The sequence below is a fragment of the Taurulus bubalis genome (assembly GCF_910589615.1).
Source record: "Taurulus bubalis genome assembly, chromosome: 9".
Classification (NCBI taxonomy): Eukaryota; Metazoa; Chordata; class Actinopteri; order Perciformes; family Cottidae; genus Taurulus; species Taurulus bubalis.
In genome coordinates, this window is record NC_136597.1 from 6,161,687 (window position 1) to 6,188,621 (window position 26,935).

The 26,935-nt window shown below is 41.3% G+C and overlaps 1 protein-coding gene across 6 annotated transcripts; it reads left to right on the top strand.

Moving 5' to 3' along the window:
• Positions 1 to 26,726, top strand: cbfb (core-binding factor subunit beta; the record flags this gene model as incomplete). 6 transcript variants are annotated; one of them, XM_079223507.1, is made up of 7 exons in its annotated part: positions 1 to 405; positions 930 to 1,016; positions 6,449 to 6,565; positions 19,092 to 19,208; positions 19,381 to 19,476; positions 21,006 to 21,067; positions 25,285 to 26,726. In XM_079223507.1, exons 1-6 carry the CDS (start codon positions 328 to 330, stop codon positions 21,033 to 21,035), a joined length of 525 nt encoding a protein of 174 aa, XP_079079633.1. In that variant the 5' UTR covers positions 1 to 327. The 6 variants fall into 6 exon arrangements, with proteins under 6 accessions (XP_079079633.1, XP_079079634.1, XP_079079631.1 ...); XM_079223508.1 differs by having other exon boundaries at positions 25,290 to 26,726; XM_079223505.1 differs by lacking the exon at positions 21,006 to 21,067 and having other exon boundaries at positions 25,285 to 25,356.
• Positions 26,727 to 26,935: the final 209 nt, after the last annotated feature.

The following is a 26,935-nucleotide window of genomic DNA, read 5'->3' on the forward strand; positions in this document are numbered from 1 at the left end:
GAGAGAGAGAGAGAGAGAGAGAGAGAGAGAGAGAGAGAGAACACACTCGGACAAATTGAGCTTTATCCCTCAGTAAGAGGCATTTGGAGGCAGAGGCGACTCGGAGCGCGCAGTGGACGCAGACCATCACCATAAGAGCAGAGCGCGCATTGCTCCACACACAGACAGACAGCACTCACACACGGAAGAGAAGTGAGTGAGAGTGAGGCAGAGTGAGGGACGGACGGAAACACGAACAGTTGAAGTTTTACTGTGCGGGATTTATAAATAAAAAAAGGACACTAAAAAAAAAGTGAAACTCCCAGAAACCGGAAAGTGTCGGTGAAGATGCCGCGGGTAGTCCCGGACCAGAGGAGCAAGTTTGAGAATGAGGAGTTTTTCCGCAAGTTGAGCAGGGAGTGTGAGGTGAGTCAGCCTGCTGTGTTTCACACACTGCATCCATTCTGTTACGGCGGAAATAAGGGCTGAGAGGCTCGTTACAGAGGAGAGCGTGCTGCTGGCGGGTCGGATCATTGTAGGCTTCATACTTCATTTAATTGAATTAGTTGCCAATACAAATGTATAAAGAAAATCACCCACTTTAAAAGAATGGTCAATATGTTGTTTCACTTATCTATGACATTGAGATGTTATTCTCACTCAGTATTCCCATTCCTCTCTTGGAATTCCTCTTTCAATTCATTATATATTTTTTTTTACATTTTTTTAAGAATAGTACAGAAACAAAGAATGATTCATTTTGCCTTACATCTAAATTCCCATGTCTTATCATCACATTACAGCCTACTGCTGGCAATGAGCATCGCCATACACTGTCAAACAGCCTATGTGATGTGCTTTCTATTCCAAATCAACACAGCGTAGGTTGCTATAAATGATGTGAGTGTATGTTTGTGGTGTTTAACGTTTGTGTTTTCTTTACATTGTAGATTAAATATACTGGATTCAGGGACCGACCCCATGAGGAGAGACAAGCTCGCTTCCAGAACGCTTGCAGGGACGGACGGTCAGAAATAGTGAGTACAAAACTAAATCTATTATTTTGTATTAAGTCTCTTTTATTTGTAATGCTGATATCTATCTATCTATCTATCTATCTATCTATCTATCTATCTATCTATCTATCTATCTATCTATCTATCTATCTATCTATCTATCTATCTATCCAATTAAACACCACCCTCTCTTGTAAACTCAGTTTTGGCTCATGTATTAAACTTAAAAATCATCTTCACCAATGAGCATTAATCACAAGGCGGATTTCATAGGAAACAAATGAACTGTTATCATGAGAACACTGAAATCAGTTCATGTTGTGCAGCAGGACAGTGCAAATAAACTACACACATACGTGTGTGTGCTGATGTTTTGTCCTCGCACAAGGAAGTAGACGTGCCATCAGACATGCAGGACCGCCAGGCTTAACGGCACTTACAGGCTCTTCTTCCCTCCGTGTTCATCATCATCTCAACGTTGTTTGGGAGAAGCACACATCAGCGCATGTTATCACACAGACAGTTTACGGTTGCAACACTCTTAGGGCTGTAATTTGGGGCCTAGACATGCTTAGCTAAAGTAAATATCACCTGTCATGTCTAATTTTGGTATATACAGTAAACATGCAGTGAATGAAGTCGACGTGCAGCGAGTGAACAGGAAGATAGAAACACCTGTATGATGAACAATAATGCAATTCAGCATTACTACTGATTGATCAGTAATATTTTCTTCTGGCAACATTTTGAAGCATTCTCTGAACATCTATCTCTATCACATCGGATTTTAGAAAATAGGGACCGGCACTTTTCACAATTATAGTTTCACAATAGCTTTTGTGTTGATCGAGATCTGTTGTGTTGGACAGCACCAGACCAAGTGTAGGACAAAGAGTATGTTTGTGTGTGCTGTAATACAAAATAAACATTTCCATTCAACTCTTTAAGATTAGCATTCGACCAGCTTCACTAAGTTGCTGCATTTTACTTTTCTTTGTGGTAGTTTCCATAATAAATTGAATTCTAAATAAATCCATTCGAAATCAGCACAGCTTGTGACTCAATGGGGACTTTTCCCCCGTTGACCGAAGCGTAGCAAAGATGTTGAAAGGTTAACCTGCACTTGACCCCACCTCGGGGCAGTTTGATTGACATCAACCAGCAGCCTTCCCTGCTTTCTTCACAGCCATTGGAGAAAAGCCAGGTTGAAAACTAGAGCCAATCCAAATGAGGGACATCGTCTCTATATGTGGGACGAGGGATACAAAGTCTGTGTAGTCCCACACAAAGAGGGACACCCGGTCACCGTGTTTCCATTCACCGGAGTGAGAGACTGTTTGTGTCTCCCTCCATTTCCAAACCACACTTCTCTCCAAATGCATCTGATCAGATGTCACATTTTTAACGGATGTTTTACAAAAGCAGGTGGGCTGTAGTGAGCTCTCTATGATTGTATTTCTATATACTGGATTATTACTACTCATGTTAGCAGTAATTTAATATATTAGGTGGTGTACTTTCCGCTATAACAGTGCTTCCTATTTGTTATGTCCATTATGGGTTTTCTAAAATGTTAATCTGCAGCCAGGAGATAAATGTCCTTTACGAACACACTTCTCTACGTTTCCTCCACCGGGGCCACTGAACCCATGTGACCTTTTTTGTTCTCTCTCAAAAAATGGGTGCAGCATTTGTGATGATCCATTTATAACTTCAAAGCAAGTCAAGGCTTGTTCATATTGTCATGTAATTACTACTTCCGATTTAACCCAAAGTCCCTAACAAAAGGTGACGTTAGGTGGACACACAGCAGGGCAACCTCTGCTGTCACCCTGGGGGGGGGGGGGGGGGGGGTTACATCTAGTTTTACCATCTTTTAGTGGAACATGATGCGTCTGTCTGTCTGTCTGTCTGTCTGTCTGTCTGTCTGTCTGTCTGTCTGTCCTCACCGTATTTATAAGCCTCTTCTGTGAGAATTGATGGCCACGGTTTTAATGGTTTGACTGCAGCTGTGACATCATGTCGCCGATTTATTTATCGGGCAGACGCCGCTAAAGACCTCCTGCTATTTTCATGGTCGGTGTGAACGACTATCTGACACAATGAGACTCGAACGTGCGGCCGTGGACCACTTTTAATAGACGAGACAGAGCTGAAAGACAAATAAACTGAGGACAATTTATTAGGATAATACTGAATTATGTTGTTGTGTTTAAAGTCCCCCTCCAGTCATTAAAGTATTTTGTTTATACTCCGATGTTTGACCTTCACTGTGCAGAATGACGTACGTGCAGTTAAACACTAGAAGGCTGTTTTGTTATTCACTTTCATCCGCTGAAGAGGGAAAGTGTTCCTGGTATCAATCGAGTTTAAGATGTGCAAGTTGTGACATAAATACACAACGTACTCCAGTGTGACGTGGACGCCTCCACACCCTGAGAATGGACCTTTCAGTTAAATATGATTTTTCTTTTTTAAATGACGGAGAAGGAAAACAAAATATATATTATTCCAAGCAGAGTAGTTTTATTGTGTCTAAAAACATGTCTGGAGGGAAACAGTGCTTTCTCCTGTCAAAATGGTCTCAGCCTAATTTCAGCCTGACTCTCGGAAAAGTCAATAATGTAACATCAAAGAGTTTTCGTTTTACTCACTGGTTTTTCATTTCACATGTCAGTTGAGTGCAAATTGTTATTTACAGAAGTAGCTGAAGTAAATAAATAAAAGGCCTGTTAAAGTGGAGAGAAAATAAAAGACACGTTATACCATTCATATGTTTTGTATTAAGTTAATGTTTTCCAGCTACTTCAGAGTTTTATCCTTTTCTAAATGCACCTTTATTTATTCTACATGTTATCACAGATACTGTAATTATGTCCAAAAAGTAAAACATTTCAACTTTTACATTGTTTTACAATCCTAGGCTTATTTTCTACATCATTTATTACAATGTATGTCATTTAAAAATGCAATTTGGAAGCTGAGCTGTGTATTACTGATCTGTAGTTCAACAACACACACGCACACACACACGCACACACACACATAAACACACACACAAACACACACACACACACACACACACACACACACACACACACACACACACACACACACACACACACACACACACACACACACACACACTGGAATCACAGGGCAGCTCTAAACTGTTCAGGATTGATCTGATGAATGGAACAATAATTCAAAGTAAATTATCTTCAGCTCAGCTCATTAGAGACGAGTCCCTTTCTCAACTACTATTGATTTCCATGCGGCTCTGGTGTCCTCTCCTCTCCTCTCCCATCTCTCTTTCTCTCTTTCCGTTCCTTTTATTTCTTTCGCTCTGTTCTTCTTTGTCTTTATTCTATATCTTACTCTCATTTCCTCTGTCTCTCTTTTAGTTTGACTATCTTTACATTCACTACGCTTCCTTCACCCCCATCGCCTCCCTCTCTTTTTCTTTTCCCCTCCTTTGTCTCCCAGTTTCCCTCCATCTCTCTCCTCTCTCTGCCTCTCCTTCCCTCTTCTTTTCTCCTCCCGCAGTAGTAGGCAGCAAATGAGAATCAGATGGTTGTAATCCAATACTTCAAATGCAGCCGAAATGATGACTCGGGTGTTCTTTGAGCTCTCCTTTCTGTGTGTGTGTGTGTGTGTGTGTGTGTGTGTGTGTGTGTGTGTGTGTGTGTGTGTGTGTGTGTGTGTGTGTGTGTGTGTATATCCATGTATGTAATGAGAGACCTTTTTTGCTGTGTGTGTCCATGTACACACTTAGCCATTTTCAGCTTTCCCCTCCCCTTACTTCTCTCTCTTCCACTCCCTGTTTTATCTCCTTCTTCTCTTTCATTCAGTTTTCTCAGATTTGACAGGGTGCATAATTCATATGCTTCCAGCTCAGTCGCAGCCCTAATGCCATTAGTATTGATCTGTCTCAGCAAACACAACACACACACACACACACACACACACACACACACACACACACACACACACACACACACACACACACACACACACACACACACACACACACACACACACACAAACAAGACATTTTCTAACTTGATTTTCTGTCTCGCCGTAATTTATTGCTTTCTGACTGCAACAGTGAAATGCATTCTATTGATTTTCATTTTATTTGTGTTTCTCTACGCGTGTGTGCATACATATATATGTGTGTGTGTGTGTGTGTGTGTGTGTGTGTGTGTGTGTGTGTGTGTGTGTGTGTGTGTTTATCTTGATAGGAATGTCTCCCAATCGAGCATGACGCCATTTTACATGAGAAAAATGAGGAACACTCTAGTGGTTGACTTTGTGCTCTCAGACTAAGCAGAAACAGAGAAAGATGGACGACGGACATGTTAAAGGAAAGAAGAAAAGAACAACTATCAAACTTAAACTCTTTAAGGCCGGGGCCCCACAACGATATTTAAGCTTACTTAGATATTCTGCTGTTTAAACGTCATAATCTTGGTTAAAAGGTGTTTAAAGCTGCATTACTGTTCAAGTGTTTTATATCAAAGGGCCCTCCTCGTGAGAGAAACTGCTATTTTGTAATTGATGAATCGCTTTGAAGCCAAAATGAGCTGGTTCCAGCCATATCTATTCATAATATATGAGGATTAACTGTTTTTATCTGTTCTTTATTGTTGTAAAGGTGTTATGGTTTGGACTGTTAGCTAATTATAAAAATGTCACCTCGGGCTTTGGAAAACCTTGATAGATGTTATTCAGTATTTTATAGACTAAAGGATTTCGATAGTAATTGTCAGATGCATCGATAATAATCCCTGAAACGGAAGCTCAAAGTGAAGCTCTTTGATAAACTTTGCAATAATGACACACACAAGTGTTCTTGTTTAGATCCTGTGTATCTTAAATGTATCTTATAAATGTTAAGATACATTTGGAGTCTACTCCCTTGTTATAAGTGGAAATAAGTGGGGGATGTCTCTTCAGGGATTTTCTCCTCCAGAACCACAGAAGGCAGTACACTGCGTTTTGCAGCCTGTTTAATGTTCCTCATGACAGTAAACTGACTTTGACATGTTAAATCACTGGTGTGTCCTTTTCATAAAATGCCATGCTTAATGCTGGAACCAATAGCCCGCGCCCTACTCTGCAGCTTTACACGATGCTTTTAGCCTATTTCAGTCCATCCTTTTGGTTTTCCAACTCTACATTGTCTGTATTTGAACCTCACAGCTCTCATCAACAAACATACCACCATATAAATCTGTGAGCAGCTGGTTTCCCATTAAGACGTTTAGACAAGCATCTGTTCACTACCTTCTCAGAAATAAACAAGAGGCAAAGCTCAGGAGAGTTAAACATATTTCTCTCAGAAGTTGGTGGAAAACCAAAACAACAATCATCTTCGTGACTTTTGCAATGCTCTGTGGAATGGATGTCAAAACCACTCAATGGAGATTTTGTTCTCTGTCTCTCTCCAGGCTTTTGTCGCCACAGGTACCAACCTCTCCCTCCAGTTCTTTCCTGCCAACCTGCACGGAGATCAGAGGCAGGTTCCTGCAAGGGAGTATGTCGACTTTGAGAGAGAGACAGGAAAGGTAGGACAAGATATCACACACACACACACACACACACACACACACACACACACACACACACACACACACACACACACACACACACACAGACACACACACACACACACACACATTCTCTCTGTTGCTCTTCACCTGTTGATAAGGTCACATGGTCTAACTTGCAGCATTGAAATTATATATTTTTTTGATCCTTTTGTCTGATTAAGTGTGTCCAAAATACACCAAACAACTTCTCTTATTCCAACATCAGTTGGCGTTGAACGCATCTTTGCCATCTATCTCATGCTTTAGTCCTGCGTGCTTCATTCATCTGACTTTGTTAACACGCATGACAGTATGAAACTTTGACCCAAAAAAAAACAGCTTTTGGAGAAACACATACATCTCTGTTTGCTCTTTTGCTTCCAGTTCCTGTTTTTTATTTATGAAATGAAAATGACAGTCCAGACACTACGTGGGTGTCTGGACGGTCATTTTCCTCTCTCTGTATGTAGTTTTCTGTACGTTGACATCTAACACGTAAATTCCTTGTTCAAAGCAACGACCTTTGACAGAATACATATTGATGTGTGTGTCAGGTTGTGCACAGGTCCACAACGACAAATTAAAGCAATCAGCTTAGCCTTCAGATCAGTGAGTATTGAATATGTACTGGTCTGCAGTGACCGCTGTCTAAAATAAGGTGATTATGATCACAGGTGAAATCACTGCTGAGCTTCTTTTCACACTTACCTTCGTTAACTCAGTCGCGCTTGATCGAGATAAAAGTTTATAGAACTTATAGAGCTCAGAAGATGTTAGTCTGCTGCTGTCGTCAAGGTGATCTCAGCTGTAGTGCAGTGGTGCTGTTGTGTTTATGTGTATGTTAATTGTCTCCCCTGGCACTAAGCCTGGATTTCGTGCGTGTGTGTCAGAGGGCCCTCCACGGACACTGGCCAGCTGAAATGAATGCCGTCTGGCGGCTCATTAAAAATGCATTCTGGGAAATCGATGGACCTCCATGCCCCAAGGCTGACAGACTAATCGCACACTGTTAATTATTTAACACAAGTGCCCTGATGGTTTGGAGCTGTGTGCGTGTGTGTGTGTGTGCATGTTTATGGCCATTTTGCAGAAGAGATTTCTGATGTGGTGTGTGGCAGACAAAGAGAGAAATAGACTGCATGCATGTGTATGGCAGAGAAGGAGTGTGGGGTTGTGTGTGTGTGTGTGTGTGCGTGCGTGTGCGTGTAAGAGATACCCTCTTCTGTGTCACCTTAACGGTGCTCACAGATCTATGAAGTTTTAATGAGGCTTGGAGTCGTCAATGTAAAGCAGTTTCACAGTGGCTCTGTAGCACTGAAGCCGAGCGCGCACACACACACACACACACACTCACACACACACACACACACGCACACACACACACACAGCCCGCCCTCCGATCCTGCTGGACCTGCCTGTAGAATACAACTGTCGGGCCGTGGCAGGGATCCTGTGTGCGTTGCAACTTCTTCTCTTAATTACTGTCACAGCATACGCTGCACACACTCACATGTCTGAGGTTTGGTGATAGTTATTTATGTATCTTATTTTGTATGCTTCCTGTCTGGTAGAGCAATTAATTTATTTTTTTTTTCAATTATGTGTTTCAGACATATTTCTTTATAAAACACATGAAGAAAGAGATGAATAGACTAATGGGCAATAACAATATGCAATAACATTGAACACAAATGTGATACTGGGGTAAAAATAATAATCAAGTCTGCTAAAATTGAAGAAGAGTTGAAAAGGAGGAGACGGTGGCTCATTAACTATAACTCAGACCGGTTCACTTTCTTTGTCCCCCCTGGCTTTATTTTTATTACTTTTCTCTCCATATTTTCTTTCATTCACATTCCCTTCTTTTTCCTGTTTGTTATTCTTGTGGCATATTATATGAACATCCCCTCCCCTCCTCCCTCGTTCTGTTCCTTATGTTTTTTTTTGTTTTTTTTACTTAATTCCTCGTTCCCACCATACATCCCCCTGCTCCCCTCCTTCACGCTATCACTTCTGTCCTCCCTACATCCGCTCCCCCTTCCATTCCTCCCTCTCTCCCGCCTTCATTTCCAAACACAGATGGTGCCAAACCAAAAGGAAAGCACAGCCAGGTTAAACTTGGCGACTGCATATCGGGTGTGTGCGTGAAGGAGAGAGAAAGAGTAGAAGTACAGGCTCTCAGTGTCGTTGCAGGCTAATGAGAGCCAGCTGTGGATAAGGTTAATTTTAGCGTTAGCTGCTAACTTGCTAGCAAGCATTAACCCAGCCCCATGAATTATAGCATCTGCAGCTGGTTTACCAGCGGCCACTCTAAATGTAGTTTGCTCATTTTAGATTGTCAGCTATTGTTTTGTAGCTGAATCCAAAAACTGGATACAACTATTCCAATGTACGGACATGAACTTCACTGATTTGTACCGTAGACCTACATACTGGGCAAACTGTGACTTGCTCATGTCTTTAGCACATCCCCTTCATCATAAGTGAGATACATTTCCCTTTTTCATATATAACTCTTTGTGACTTTAACTTAACTCCCTGCCCCTCCTGTGGTTCTTCACCTTTATGTCCCCCTTGTTGGTGAAAGGTTTGGACTTTGCATGATCCTTAACTCTTTGATCATTGACCCATTTGTACGTTTCCATAATGTAAAACATTATAGTTCATTCATCCATTTCTTGTCGTCCAAAGAGTTCTGTCTGTGATTTCCTTTGTGTGAATAAACTCCTATGCTTCTTGTGCTTTTTTATGTAAAACAGATACAGGTCTTTCTTTCCTTTCTGTCTTGCATTCCATCCATCCAGTTTGCCTCACCACCTCCACTGGGTTTGTTCGTGTGTATGAACGTGTAATGCATACAGTTAACCTGTGTATACTCTCTTTTGAACTCTTCTCTAACCTTGTTTTGTTCAGGGCCTTGAACAAAACAAGGTTGGAGGGTTGAGCGCCGCTAAAGAAACATGCTAAATAGATTAACATGACAGCAGCTCTGCAGGAATTATTGCTCATTTTTATTGTACTCTCATTCCACTTTCAACAAAGTGACAGGGTGAACAGACCGTTTTTTCGGGCCTCAAGCTATTCATTTCGGTCACGAACACTTGGAACAGGTTGAGATTTGGTTTCGGAACTGTAAAGACTCGCTCCAGTAGCGGCCGTTAGCTGGTGGAAAAGTCTTATTTGAGCATGTGACTTAAAACGAGGTTGAAACCACATGAATTACTCAAGTTTCACCGTTGAAGGTTGTTTCTTAATGTGCAGTGAGTGTGTGTGTGTGGGTGTGTGGGTGTGTGCAGTGAGTGTGTACGATACTCCTGCATGCTGATGAGATGGTGGCGCCACACTGATTGCTAAGCCTTACACACACACACACACACACACACGTACATATCAACGCACAACATAACACACAAACATATATTTTATAGTAAACAAAACCCTAAGACAGAGAGAAAAGAGTGAAAAGAGGCTGAATGGAAAGACATAGATTAGTGGTTGTAGGGGGAGGACTAAATGAGTAGCATACGAGTGTCTGTTAGCTACATGATGGAGGAGGGTGGGCTGTCACGAAAAAGCTCAAACCGACAGACAGAAACACATTTATAGGACTGTTTTCATTATTAAACTATTTCCTGTCTATGTTTGAACACAGCGTCTCTTTAAAAAAATCATGCAATTGCTTATGTGTGTGTTGTGTGCGTTTGTGAGTGAGTGTGCACCTCTGTGTCTGTCCACTCTATAATATGTTGGGTGCTAAGTTATGACTGATGCTTAAGGATTCGCTGGGACTCTCTGCACTCTACTGATGCTACTAAACCCAAATATAAGCTATTTGAATTCCATGTTCAATGCAACAAATTAGGAAAAAACGGCAAAAGGATGAATATTTTTTCCAAATATTAGCATGCTAAGAAGCTTAAACTGATGTGGTGAACATGGTGGACATTATATGAGCGTGTTATTAGCATTCATCTCAAAGCACCACTGTCTATAAGTGCAACCTCACACAGCTGTAGAGTTTTGTCTTTATTAAGAAAAACCGACCATGATCCTTTAATGCAACGAGAGGTCACTGTCCAGCGTGTATTTCCTCTATGGTCTTGAAACCTCTGTCCCACATTAGATACTAGCATTGTCCTAGCAGAGAAAAGTGGTTCCAGATCACGATGAGTCAATATAACATTTTGCAAATATGGACACTACTCTAGCTGTAGTAGTAGTCTGTTGTGGGCAGGACAGCAAAGAACTGGACAGTCATTAACAAAACAGAATTTCTTTGTTGAATTAAAAAAAGTGTCTCATCCATCTAGCTATCTGAAGAAGTTCCATAATATAATAGTTCTACAGATGTTTACCCTAAACTAAAGTTGTGCAGTTTGAGTGTTTGTAGAAGGTGAGTTCTTCCAAGACAATCAATGCCAGAGCCAGATTGTGCAGTTGAGTGCAACATGCTCTGGTTTACAGACTACAGCAGATTACAGATCCTCCCACAGCTGTAGCACCAGTCCAGAGCACTTTCAAATCAGTGTTTAAAGATGCCAGATATCTACAAGTTCAGCTGTGTATTCACGTCTGTGTGTTTGTCCTTTTCATTTTGAAGTTCTCAGGTTGCAGGGTAAAGAGAGAGAGAGACGTTTGGAGATGTTCTTATTCTTAACACAATCGCATCAAAAATATCAACATCATAAAATGCTGATTTATTGCAACTTTGTCAGATTGTGTCTTCCAGGCAAGTTTTCTATTTATTCTGTCAATAGATCTACTCACAAGCTGCAGCCCCCGGAAATGTAAAAGTTCTTTCAGATGACTTTCTCTATTTTCTCTTTTTCACACACACACACACACACACACACGCACACACGCACACACGCACACACACACACACACACACACACACACACACACACACACACACACACACACACACACACACACACACAGTTCATTTCTTATCTGACACCTCTGCTGCCCTCTAATTTAGTCATCAGCTTTAAGCCTTCAGGATTCTCCTCTGTCATGCATAACAGCATGAAGTGTGTGTGCGCGTGTGCGTGTGTGTGTGTGCGCGCTGCGTGTGGTGTTATGTTTCCCCATGAACGGAAGCTGTGCCACCGGTGCATGACTTGTCAGTGACATCATCAAAGCCAGACCACTAATTGGTTCCCTCTGCTTCTGCCTCTCTGCATCCAACAGTCTGTGTGTGTGTGTGTGTGTGTGTGTGTGTGTGTGTGTGTGTGTGTGTGTGTGTGTGTGTGTGTGTGTGTGTGTGTGTGTGTGTGTGTGTGTGCCCATTCATCTCCAGTTGTGTTTTACATCTTGTAGGTCCTGAATGATTGTTCAGTACACTTTTCAGGCCTCACAGATAGTCACAGTTTCCTGTTAAGAGACATTAATGTACCATTAAACCTCTTCCCTGCACACACACACACACACACACACACACACACACACACACACACACACACACACACACACACACACACACAGTACCAATGCCGTCTCCTCCCACAGGGTTTCATATTTCCTGCTGCGGGCCTTAGATCAGTGACCACACCCACTCCCATAATGCAGCGCAACACAGGCACCGGCAGGGTCCTGTTATTTGCTCTTTGTGTGCGTCCCAGTGCTTTATGTTGGAATCATGTCTTTGTGTTTGAGTGAATCGCGGTCTAACTGCATTTCATTTGAAGGTGGAGGCAGAAAAGGCCTGTGTGTGTGTTTGTGTGTGTGTATATGTGAGGTAAAACCGAGACGCAGGTTTTGATAGAAAGCTGTGTCCAGAGGCGAGTCAGTCGAGTGTGAAATCCAGCATGTGTGTGCCAGCGCCATTTCTCTATTCTTAGTCCTCTCTTCCAGTAAGTGTCTGCTGAGCAACACTACTCACCTGGACTTCAACGTTTGTATGAACTTGTGCTTCTGTACTTATATTGTCCAAATGTCCCCTTTAAACCTGAGACCTGTTCCTCTACTCTTTACTATAACACAGACTATACATTGAGATGAGTTTAGGGGAACAGTTACAGCTGGTGAGGCTCGATGACCTTAGGGCAGTTTAAATAACAGAGAAGTGTTAATATTTAAATTGTCTGCAGAACATTTACTGTCAACATGTTTGTATTTCTCATACCTTTAATATCCGCCCCAGGCAACTAAAGCATGATTATTATGATGGTAATTTTAGTTAAATACTGAAAAAGTCAATGTTGACTCGAAGCACGAGAAACATAAGTGATAGAAAACAAATAAGATAAGATACGATAATCCTTTCCATGTAATAATTTACAGGATAGATTCATTCTGTCTTAATCGAAAAGTGCATACATTGTTATTTTTTTATAATTTTAATTTGTATTTAATTTCTGCTCCGTTAAAGTTGCATTGTATGATAGCTAGACTCTCTCTCTCTCTCTGGTTTTGTATCTCCTGTGTGTGGCTTTGCATGATATTTCCATAGGAACAAGCAGTGGTTTTGGGCCCTCCGGTATACCAGGAGAGGACTTTGCATGGCAATGATGCACATGATGTGTCGACAGGCAGTTAGAGACTCAGAGGCGGCTGGGACCAGCTCACAATGGAAATCCCAACTGCCAGTAAACAAAGTGAACAATTACTTTGTAATAGAAAACATATGACCTGACAAAGGGCCTCAGTATTTTAATTCTCAACATGAAAAAATGATAGATCTGAAAAATGTGATGCCTTGTTGCAACTAGTTTTCGTTAAGCTCAGTTGGTCCAGAAAAAGGACACAATGGACGATATATTAATTGATCTCGAGAGGATGACACACATTATGTAAAGTTATTTTCACATTAAGCTCCTCTCTGGAAGTAAACAACATATTTGACATCAGCCATGACAAGTTTCATGTGATGTGAAACTTGTCACGTGTGTGTGTGTGTGTGTGTGTGTGTGTGTGTGTGTGTGTGTGTGTGTGTGTGTGCGTGTGTGTGTGTGTGTGTGTGTGTGTGTGTGGCAGTAGCTTGCATTTGCCCTGTTTGAGACAAACAATTAGACTTCACCTGCAGCTTGCGCTGCAAAATGTATACGTCATGCTGATTTCGTCTCCTCGGCCATGACTTCATCCGTTTGTTGTCATTGTTGTTGTTTTTCTGTGCAGAACAGCGCACACAAGTGCAAGCATCTGACAAAGATAGATTTGTTGCTTTTCTTCTGAAGTCATCTTTGTTTCTGTGAGAACTCAAGTCCCTGGAATCGGCACTCTGAAGTTGTTTATTATGAACTCCACGTGTGTGGTTCTGCGTCTTGTCTGAATGATCTGGTGTGTGCGTTCTTATGACTGAAATATAAAAAAAAAGTACTTATGTCTGTGGTCTCAGGCATTAGGCCTGTACAAGTTAACGTGTGAGATAAACCCGTCGCCAAGGATGTAATATTGCACTTATTGCAATATAATGTATTCAGTTATTCAGAGAGAGAGTGATCATGCAGTTTAGAGTATCATGCTAGTATACTTCTGTTGCTTCAGCAGGTGGTGTGTGTGTGTCAGACAATAGGTCAGTAGACGTGTATTCAGTGTGGGATTAGGAACAGAAGGTCAGTAACGTGCTTTATCTTTACCGGCTGCTGTCACACCTGACACACACACACACACACACACACACACACACACACACACACACACACACACACACACGCAGTACCAATGCCGTCTCCTCCAACAGGGTTTCATTCATTTGTCTCTTTCTCTCTCTATTGATATCGCTGTATAACCTTTCCTCAGTAGATATTTGCAGGACTTTGTCTTACTTTATCTTACCTTGACATGAACTACAATACTTCACTCTACTTTACATGTTAGACGGTGAATTTACAAACACGATTGTCAATAACTCGTCTGTACTTCTGCTGTCGAAATATTTAAAATTTAGACGGCACCAAAAGATCCCCCCTCTCTCTCTCTCTGTCTGTGTCCATCCTCCCTCTCCTTCATGATCTCTACCTCTTTTTAACCTTCTTTTTATTCCAACAGCCAGTATTGACAGACTGGCGCCCTGGCTGGAGTCATGTGTGTGTGTGTGTGTGTGTGTGTGTGTGTGTGTGTGTTTGTTTGTTTGCGTGCCAGCAGTGTGACGTGGCGCAGGAGCACAGATCAGGAATGATCCATGTGATGTGAACTTAAGTGCCATATTGTCCTGGCGGCTATGCTAATGCTGCGTTTCCTTCTTTTTTCATTTTAATTTCTATGTAAGACAAGAAAAGGAGAGGATGATGAGGTGATGGTATTTGATGATATTTGATACAAGAACGAAAGAAAGAAAGAAAGAAAGAAAGAAAGAGAGCGAGAGAGAGAGCATGAGTTGTCTGTGACTGGTTGCTGACTCACGCACACACAAAAGTGTATTGTGTGAATGTCTCACACACACACAAACACACACACACACACACACACACACACACACACACACACACACACACACACATGTCCAGACAGTCGGTAGAGCTCATCTTTAATCTAAATGATCCACCCACACACACTGATGTTGACTTTTTGAAAGTAACACACAGTCTCCCAGACGCTCTCACAGTCATTGATGTAACATTCTTCTGGATAATAACCAGATAATTACACTAAATCAGACATACACTACAAAAAAGAAAGAGAGCCAGTGATAGTCGTGGTGAAGGAGGAATTAAAAGAGCCATGATTAGATCTTTGTGCTGTTTATTTTATTGTGTTTATTTAACGGTGTGTGTGCATGTGTGTGTGTGTGTGTTTGCGTGGATTTTCGCATCCATGTGCGTGGGAGAGAAAGACTTCACAACTCACGAGGCTGAAAACAGAAGTGTCCATTGTGTTCACACACCTCGTGGGCACTGGTCTGTGTGTGTGTGTGCGTGTGCATGTGCGTGTGCGTGTGTGCATGTGTGTGTGTAGCAGTGGGCAGTGGTGCTGACTAGATGGTTGGCACCAGGCTGAATGAGAGGCACTATGCCAACACATCCCTCTACATCTGCGTCACACACTGTCTGCCAACACACACACACACACACACACACACACACACACACACACACACACACACACACACACACACACACACACACACACACACACACACACACACACAGCGCTTGGAGTGGTCAAGATCATAAAGGAGAGAGTTGACTGCTGTATCATATGTTCAGGTCTTTGTGGTGTTGTTTAAAATGTAAGACAATTAGAAAGTTATGCTCATAATTCACAGAAATACCGTCATCCACCAGTGAATGACCTCAGACATGATACACAGTGAATCACAAGGCTGCAGCTGGTCGCTGTTGTCATGTAAAATCTTTGCAACTGCCAGAAGCATCTTTTTTAGAAACATGAAATACTGTTTTGCATTTGGAACTTCATCCTTTGAGAAATACTTTGATCCCAAAGGGTGACTAATCATAAACAATAAATACTTCAGATGAGGTTAAAAACACAAAAAAAACATAAATTGTCACAAAAATATAATCTGAATATTCAAGGCTAGCAATCCAGTATATTGCAAATCAATAAAGCATGCAATACTGGATTGCATGCAGAACTGAACAGCTACTAATATGAAAGGAAAACCAACATTGAGTGTCTCCACAGTGCGTGATACAAACAAAGATGAATTAAAAATGGTAAAAAGAAATCCGCTTTGAAATGTGGAAGGAAATGCATTCAGCACATTTGCTAGTGCAGGGAAACAGGCCATGTGTTTCAGTGAGCAGCGCTGAAGCTGAGCATGACTTTTGTTTGTTTACAGGCAAACTCCACATATTATTTTCATAAGCATCATCATATTTTAACAGATTACCATATGTTTTTATGTACACATTTATTTCCAAATGTTTAGAATCTTAATCTGAAAAGTAACTATTAGCTATGACTGTCATAATACTTGTAGTGGAGTGGTTTATATTCATGCCCAGATGTTTTTATCCTCTTTAGAAATCATCTCAAAACACAACACAATGACGACCAATGCAGAGTAGCTACTCATCATTTGTATCGCTGGCAGGTAAATACAAATCAGTAAAACAACAACAGTTTTCCTGCAAGGTTGGATAGACCTAGACTAAAGAGCTGCTTTACGAAACCTGCACTTGGTTTAGAGTCTGAATTTCCACCCTATTTCATACTACTTCCTTTTCTTATTCACAGTGTGCTGCAGTGTCTGAGTTCTCCTGTCTTCATGTGTGTGTGTGTGTGTGTGTGTGTGTGTGTGTGTGTGTGTGTGTGTGTGTGTGTGTGTGTGTGTGTGTGTGTGTTAGTAAATGGATGTGGGGGTTGACATGGTTCTCTCTCAGAGGAAGTCTGTGGTTGAGCCGTTTCTACATATTTTCCCCTCACACACACACACACACACACACACACACACACACACACACACACACACACACACACACACACACACACACACACACACACACACACACACACACACACATTTTCCCTGTCAAACTAAATGAAGCTTTCGTTTAAAAGCACCATACAGCCCCACAGATGTGGAAGCCATATTTCTCTCTCTCTCTCTCTCTCTCTCTTTCTCTATCTCTCTCTCTATTCCTTTCTCTCTCTATCTCTTTCTCTCTCTCTCTCTCTCTCTCTCTCTCTCTCTCTCTCTCTTGGGCTCTCTCCCCCTCTCACACACTCACACAAAAAAGATTCATTCGAATAAACACAAAAACCCACAGTCTCTTGGAGTGCGGACTCCCCTGCAACCCTGGTGCATTGTGGGTAGCTGTGGTAAAAGAGGTCCCTGTGAGAGTCTGTCCAGAAATAGCCGCTGTAAAATTGCAGGAACGTGGAGCTTGCCCACAGAAACATCCAGTCATCTGTGCGTATGTGTGCATTTTGGGAGTGTTTTTGATTTAGTTAATTCATTCCTCAATACTTGTTTACTCAGATAAAAATATCACCTAAAACCTTCTACCCTGAGAGAAAAAAACAGACGGTGTCTGTGTTTCACTGTGTCTCTTTATCTGTTGTCTATTACTCGTGGAAAAGAGAAGAAATAGAAAGAAAGCAAAACATTCACACATTTATTGTATACCGCATTATCAAGCTCTGGATCACATTTATGGCTGAAAGACAAGTTCATACAGCTTTGTTTGGTTTGGGTTTCTGGTCACCAGACAAATGTATGTCCAGTATTCTCTTCTTTTAGCTCTGTTCTTGGTCTGCACCAACTTCTGAAGGAAATATTTGGCTCCTCAGTTGCCGAAAGGGTTACAAAAGTCTGACAGTCTGACGCTGTAGACAGCCCACTGTGCGTCTCAGAGGAAGAGAAATGGGTTAATAGAATACAAGTAAAAACTTCTAATCCTTTATTATCATGACGCATTCTCCCCCACCCTGCTCTCCCTCTCTCAGACAGACAAAACAGACAACACAAGGTCAAACAAGACAGACGTAATGATTTGTGGGACGTCTGCTGATTTGTTTTGGAGCTTATTTGTTAATATCAGACTCATGGTTCTTAACCCATGAGAACAGAAGCAACATGGCATTTACTTTTAATGAATAAATGAGGTCATCGTCCCCGAATAAAATGCCACAAAGTCATATTTGTCCGCCAGTGTGTGAAAACATCCATTAAGTAAGTCACAAACTTTGGGCTTTGACCATGAAGATTTACGCACACACAAACACACACACGCACAAATGACAAAAAGAAGAACATACGCAGTATATGCATACACAGTATATATGCGTATACTGTGTATGCATATACTGTGTATGCATATACTGTGTATGCATATACTGTATTTATTTTGGATCACTTTGTGTCCACTTAGTCCAAAACAAATGCTTACTTTTCCACTTCAACAGGACTGGCATGTATGGTTACACACACTCATGGAAACACACTAACCTCAACTGATTCTGCACTTGCACACATGTGTAAATGCACTCCGGTGTGTGTGTGTGTGTGTGTGTGTGTGTGTGTGTGTGTGTGTGTGTGTGTGTGTGTGTGTGTGTGTGTGTGTAATTTACAAGTCCAGTACCCAATTGTACTGGAGAGGTTTGGACGTAGTTGGTGGTTTTTGCTCTTTCACAGCAGTAATGGGAGGTGGGACCCAAACACTGAGCTTTTTATCATCCTGGAAAAACAGCTGATGGTTTCGGCTTTAAGAATTGCAATTTTGTATGTAACTCAAGGTCATGCTAGGCTGTTATGCTTCTTTTTTCTAACATTGGAAACAGAGAATCATTGTATAGTTTTGTAAAAGCATCAGACCGCAGACCTCTTGTCCTGCTTTCATCATTTTCCATGCAGCTTTTTACCATAGCTTTACTGAAGAAGAGTTCATCTGTTTTTTTTCAACATGATGGAGGTTGAAACATTACCAGCAGAGGATTTTAACAGAACAATTTCCAAATTGTTGCATGACTGAACATTACATTTTTATTTAATTTCTGCTTAGTTAAAGTTACAAATTGGATCTCTCTCTCTCTCTCTCTCTCTCTCTCTCTCTCTCTCTCTCTCTCTCTCTCTCTCTCTCTCTCCCCCAAACAGGTCTATTTGAAGGCTCCCATGATTTTGAACGGTGTGTGTGTGACCTGGAGAGGTTGGATCGACCTCCAGAGGCTGGACGGGATGGGATACCTGGAGTATGATGAAGAGAGGGCGCAGGTAACACAGCACATGTTTACCCACCGAGAGATATTATTATGTTCTCCTTGTTTAAACTAAAAAAGCTAAACCCACCTTCTGTCGGCCTCTGTGTGTGTGTGTGTGTGTGTGTGTGTGTGTGTGTGTGTGTGTGTGTGTGTGTGTGTGTGTGTGTGTGTGTGTGCGTGCGCAGCAAGAGGACGCTTTGGCCCAGGCAGCGTTTGAAGAGGCTCGACGCAGAACCCGAGACTTTGAAGACAGAGACCGATCACACAGAGAAGATCTAGAGGTGAGACGGTGGTTCGATCCCTAGTCTCCCCATAGTTTGCTTGTTGAAGTGTCCTTGAGCAAGACGCTGAACCCCCAGTTGCTCCCTGGGCGCCTCACAGCAGCCCACTGCTCCTAAATTTGCTGAGGATGGGTTGAATGCAGAGACTAAATTGTATGTCTATAATATGACGAAAGTAATAAAGTTTAGTTTAGTTTTAAACAACATTGGGACTTTAAGAGTAACTACATACAATACTGAAACGCATTGTTTCACTTCTGTTATACCTCAACCACATCTACACTACCTATAACCACAACCACCATCCTTGTTGGTTGTGCACCTGTAAGCACGGCCAACAGGGATGATTCAGTCGCCACGCCCTGAGTACACATCTGCATCACTGGAGCTCATCACACCCAAGAATTCCAGCTGCTATTAAGTTACATTGTGAAGTAAATAACGTAAATAAGAAGTCAAATTCAATTCATTCAGGAACTGATTTTGAGAATAATTTGTGAGACATTCCCACAACATATTTGTTTCAGTTTGGGAATGGGAAGAAACGACAACAGACGTTTAAGCAGGTAGCTCCTCTATCTGGCCACGCGCAGAAAGAGCTCATGTTGACGTCTGAGTGAAGCTGCTTGGTATCGAATTCTGCAGCTGATTTGAAATTACATTTAAAGTTTGCGGTTTGGCTTTGCCAGGCTAGTCCCAACTGGAATTTTTCAAATAGTCTTTCCATTTACAAATGTACAGCTCTAACAAGCAAGCTACATATAGCTTGATAACAGTATAACTTATAGTCTTGCTTGCAAATATTGAGAAAATAATTTGACACTGGACAACGATGAAAGGAGTCAAATTCCATGTGTAAACACACGGCCAATAAAGCTGATTCTGATTCTGATGTTGAAGTACAATTAAGAGTAAAAGGAAACTCGTAGATACTTATTTTGTTTGATGCTTTTCACAAAAGTGCAGTTAATTTGCTCTATATTTGCCATAATACGGTATCTCCAGTCCATATTGATGGCGTGTTTAGTGAAGACTGAACACGGTTGCTGTCGGGTTTCCAGCAGGGCTTTCTTTGCTTGGCGCTTGGGGTGGCTTTGGGTTGTGTGACGTGTGGTTGTGTGCTTTTACAATATTTATATTTAAATTGTTTGTTTTTTAAAAGTGTGAATCATAGGTCTAGTGCATGATCAGTTTGACAATAAATCTAATCTGATAATTTATTTGATTTGATGTTATTGAACTATTGAATGACTGATTCAGTTTTGTCAGATGTCCCAAAAGCCTCTGAAGGGAAAGTAGTGGATTTAGTTTGTGCAACAGATCACAGAAAGAACAAACACCATCATGATATAACCAATTGTATGAAAACAAATTAAAAAAATGTAAATTGTTCTGACACCTGTTCTTAAATTGAGTTTTGTGACCATCCCAAACTTGAGACAAACTACTTTCCCAGCAAGGCTTTGGGGAGATCAATCCTTCTTAAGTTGACGAAGTTACAAATGAAACCCAAATTGTTTATTTTTTAGGACCCTGTGGTTTCTAAAATCTGGGACTGATGACACACAGACAGCCAGCAGAAAGGAGCAGGGTCTGTGTCCTTTATTTCTCACCATCTATCACACTGTCATGCACTAAACCACCCTGCGTGTGTGTGTGTGTGTGTGTGTGTGTGTGTGTGTGTGTGTGTGTGTGTGTGTGTGTGCAACTATGTGTGGTTGTATGTGTGCAACTATGTGTGTGTCCAAATGTTTGATATATGTATGTGCATTCCTGTGATTTTCCGTTACTTTCTGTGACGACAGGCAGCTGTTTCTTGTCATATTTTGTACATATGTGTGTGTTGTTAGTGTGTCTGTTGTTCTTGGATATGCGTGCACTTCTCGTGGGGGGGGAGGCCATTTATTGAAGGTCATCTTTCATCTGGCTGATCTCATGTTTCCTCCCCGAGGCTCTTGGGGGAAAAGAAAACCCTGTGTCTCCTGATCAATACAAATACCATCACTATCCCCTAAAAACACACGCACACACACACACACAGACACACAAACACACACACACACACACACACACACACACACACACACACACACACACACACACACACACACACACACACTGTAAATTCTGCAAATAGGAACAAGCAGAAAAACATGGATGCTGTTTCAGTGTGTGTTGTTTTTCTTTTTCTAAATTCACAAAGCAATTTAACACAAGTGCATTCTTATGTTGCTGGAGCTGCATGTTGGAGCAATTTCTCTGTCGCCTTCAAACAGTTTTTCGCTGCACCGTGTGCTCTTTTTATCAAACACATGTCTTTGCATGCAGCTCACTCCCTGACCTTTCTCATGAATGCACTCAATACATTTGTTCAATTCTTAACAATTCTTGTCCCGTTCTCGGCCCCGGACATATTGTGTATTTAAGAGTGAGGAAAAGATAACATATTGTGTTATGTCACGTCTGCATGTTTTCGGCCTGTCCCATTCTCAGGAACGCGTATAAACTGAGAAGATTTTGGTGGTCAAAGGTCACAGTGACCTCACAAAACAGATTTTAGGCCATAACTTCAAAGAACATTTTGGCCAGGAGGCAAACAACACAAGGTGGTAATTCTAGGGCTTTATGCTTTGAAGACTTCAGATTTTGCTTTAGTTCTTGTTCGTTATTTTGTTCTGTGCAAAGCAATAATGACTTCTATAGAGTGTGTATAGGGAGCAGAGGAAGAATAGTGTCTGATGTTGGAGTAAGGGAGGATTTAGTTAATATTCTTCTCCTATTGTCTTGCAGAGGATAAGACAAGCTGTTGCAAAAATATGTTTCATTACACACAATGTGCATATGCATCACATTTTAGAGTTAAGATTTTTCACTGTGGGGTCTTGCAGCTTTTTCTCTGGGTGTGACTGACGGGCATTGCTGCACAGATTCAGCTTCTGCTTTACTGTGGTCTGAACTCCACCGCTACCTCTGTCTCTCTTTGTCTTTATTAGCTGGTGATCTGTGTCTCTGTCTGTACTTCTTCTGTCTGTCAGATAGAAAACGTCTCATGAAATGATTCCCCCTATATTTACCGTCTACATTTGTTCAACATACATTGTGATCAGGCAAAGAAGCAGAAATGCAGAAGAACAGAGAGAGAAGGGGCGGTCATGCAGTTAAACTGTATTGTAGGAATACATTTTGTTATGCTTGCATTGTGCATGCATAATTACATTTTTGAGATAAGTTGCGTATCTTGCGCGTACATAAGGTGTCATACAAGGTATGATATATTTAGTATGAAGTCGACACTGATGGTTTTTACCATCTACATTTTTTTACAATTTCAAGACACAATCTCAACCTGAGAAACGTGTATACAACATTAGTTAAACCATGAAACATCTTCTCACTCAACAGAGCAACAGGGAAGCCTTTTGGTTCCCTGAGCGTTCACAGATTATGAAGCCGTTTCCCCTTCAATCCCTCAAGGCTCGTCATTTTGGCAGATACAACATTTTTCATCCAAAAGAAGTGAAATTACAGGCATTCAAGGTCAGAAGGTACCTGACATGATGATGGATGGGGAAGGGATTGATCTGGAACACACACACACACACACACACACACACACACACACACACACACACACACACACACACACACTTCTCCAAGTGCTCAGCAGAATGAGATTTGGTGGTGAATGATGAGCTGGCACTGAAAGCATTAATATATCATTAGTATTGATCGCCATCAGACCCCCTGCTTTGACTCACACACACACACACGCACGCACACGCACACACACAGATACTGTACAGTCACATGTGCACAATCTCACAGATATAGCAAATATCTAAGTTGGTCACTTCACACACACTCTTCTCCAGTATTGAGTTGTGGTTAAGCAGCCTTTAGTGGCCCAGCAGGCTTCCATCTGAGTGTGGATCAATACAGAAAGCTCTCCTGCCCTCATGATAAGCAGAGGCCGCTCCCTTTTACAAAGACAAACACTACACAACAGCCATGATGCAGCAGCTGAGTGATAACAGTCGACATTTTGTTTGTTTATTCACCTCTAAACTCTGGCCTTTATATAATTTGGACATCATCTGAATGGATTATAAATCACTCAAAGTAACATAGAACTGATATGTTAAATTGTCAACAGATAACCAAGTGTTTAGGTGGTTGATTAACATTTCTTTGACTTTGATTTATTCGGCACACTCTATATTTCCGCTGAGCACACAAGATGAACAAATGTGAAGTGAAACTTAAGTTGCATGCGCCTTTCTCTCAGCAGACATGTCAAACACAGGTGTAACAAGTCACATGCTTTAACTGTTGCAGGCCATTGCAATAACTACTGGAGCGGACTGTTAATGTGTTTATCTCCACCTGTGCTTTTCCTGCTATGACGAGTCAAAACATCTGCAGTAATATGAATCAGATTATTTTGGGAACGATAAAGAAAAAAAGTTTGTTTTTCTTCTTTTCAACTTTCAAATTGATAGAAAACTTCTGGGATCCACTGCATCACACAGGATGTATATCATTTTGTAAAATGAATACATAAGAATACTCAGTAACCCACACATAGAAATTCATTTGACAATTCTGCAAGAACCCAGATTCAATTCAATGCCAATTGAACAACTAAGACTCCGGTTCATTGTGGCTCCACATCAACATATATATCTGATAGCAGTAGTTTTGATTAAGCAGCAGAAAGCGTCCCAGAGGAGACTGGAGTCAGTCTGGCTGTTAGAAGTCAAAATGGTAGTATGACACACCGATGCGTGTGTGTGCATGTGACTGTGTGTATGTTGCTATTATGGTGCGTCAGTGAGATGACACAAACTACATTCCAGTTGAACTAAGCGACCCCTTTACTATCTCTGTCTGCATTTCTGTCTGCCCCTCTCTCTGCCTCACCTCTCCACACACTTTATCACCTCCCTCTCCTTTCCCCTCAGCTATCACTGAAGTGTAAACATCTCACCACAAGGAATTATTTTTATTTGTTTTCACATCAGGAGCCGGCCATGCAATGGGGCTCACAAATACACCCAGTCACGAAATATATTTAAAGGTCTTGTCATACTGATGACTCCTAAGGATGACCTAATGATCCACTTGTTGTGTTTGTGTTTATCTGTGTCTGTCAGTGTATCTGTCTGTCTGTCTGTCTGTCTGTCTGCCACCTTGACTAACATATCAACATCAGTAAAGTGTATAAACAGCAGCACTGAGCTTGTCATGCTGGAGCTCTCTGGCCTCCTCTAGTGACAGTTTGTGGAACTGCAACTTATTTTTGGTTATAGTTGTGAATTCATTTAGTACTGTTGTTCTCATGTTTGGGTCCTTTCATAACCTTGGATTTAGCATTTTATTCACACATATTATTTATAAGTAGTTGGCAAAGAACAAATAATTAGTTTATAACACACAATACAGTGGTAAGGAGATAAAAGGCCATTTGTATGTGTTTATTTAGTCAACAATGGAACTGCCCCTAGAAAGGATTCATAACTGGGGAATAAACAGTTGATACTTCTTGTGGGTAGCACAATAAAAATATAGTTGTAATCATGTATGATTATGTGTCTATACCTATAAACATATTTTAACCTAATGTTCAAGTAAAGTGTTACCCTACTCTGACCTGTTCACTGTACTTAATGTATTGTCTCTTTGTCTCTGATCCCTTTCTTGCTATCTTCCACATGTCCCTCATCCTGTCTTCTCTCCTCGTCTCTCTCCATCACTCGCTCTCCTTTCCTCCCTTCTTTTTTTCATCCTTCCACCCCTCTCTCTCCCCAGTCCAGACGACAGCAGGACCCCAGCCCTGGCTCAAACATGGCCAACGCTGACGTGGAACACAAGATGCGCTGAGGAGGAAGAGGATGAGGAAGTAGTGAAAAGAGGAAGAGGAGGAAACTAGGGCTGGCTGCCCATTCACTTTCAATGCAGTCAATTGAAACTGCAATTGTTGACCAATTGTTCACTATTATTTCCAAACAGGATTGATATGATCGTTTTCACTCGGCAAAGATTTTTGACATATTTATGTAGAAGAAAATAAACTTTCAAAATTGGTTGAATTGAAAGTGAACCAAGCTCTAAAATAGAAGGATTAACAGAAATAATTACACAGCAGACCTGGGCAAAAAGTATTTGAATATGACAAGTTGAAGTTGTTTCTTGAGTCAAAAGAGTGTTTCAGATTTATAAAGTAGAGATCAAATCATTCAAAGACGTCTATAGCCTTTGTCCAGGTCTGAAATGGATTGATAGGGCTAGCTTTAAATAACAAAAGTATATTTTCTATGGGTACAAGATGTTGAAAGTAGAGGTTGGTAAGGGGATATTGGAGGAAAGAGGAAGAGGGAGCAGAGAAAAGAGAGCTTTGTTGGGCTCAGGGTCACAGTCAGGATTACCAGAAGAGCATGCATCAAAGGTGAGGTGTTGACAGTTTAAGGGGCGAAAAAGGAACAACATTGTGTCTGCACTGTGCAACACTTCACATTTGTGAGCATGCCCTTGTTAACCCCAACTGTACCGAGCACACTTCCTGAAACTGCTGTTTTCTTAGACCAAAGTCCACATGCTGGAAGGGGAGGGGAGGGGGGATCGATAATCAAAGAACATGTTGGAGGAGGGCCTCCAGAGAGAATTAGACCAGGTTTTAGGGTTAAGAAGTGTTTGCTGTATGATATTCATGATCTGTTTGAAACATCACTCTGGTGAGATGACTGTAGAATCACAACCTCCAAGCAGGACGGTTAACAAAGAAAACTGCTACAAACTCTGCTATCTTTGGCTCTGGAGGCCATCAACATGAATGGGTGTTTTGTGGGGTGGGTGAGTGTATGAGTCAATTCAAACGTCCTCTGAGGGGTTTTGCACTAGGTGTTACAATCAGACTTGTTCTCCACATGGATTTTCTTTCTATGCATGAAACCAAACAGGCCCACGTTCTCCATTGTCCCCTATATGCAGCCTGTTTACAAAGGAGCACTCTCTTTACAGCGCTCTGGTAAGGAACCCTTGGGTGATCCAAGGCGATGTCATTGTGCAGCCAAATGTAGGCGCTCGTGGACCCAAACAGTCGCATGCTCGACAAAGTGCTTCTTTTTGGTTTTTATTTAACCAGGGTATGTCACCCGGGTGGACTTGTGATCTGGTGTGAATGTCAGACAAAAATGAACCACAACTGTGTGCATGAAATTGGTGATACTTTTTTTTTTAATTACATGTCTTGCTTTTTCTGTGCAGCAGAGTCGTCCAGTGAAAACCACGTATCTCCAAATTTAATGTTTTTTTTCTTTTTTCCCAGAAAAACTGAAGGATTTAAATGTTCCTTTATGAGTCAAGAAACATTTGTGACTTAATAAGCTAAATAAACAGTTGGGTTTTCTGACATAAAAAATAATTGTTACAAAACTCAAAGCTCATGAAAAGTTTACTTTTG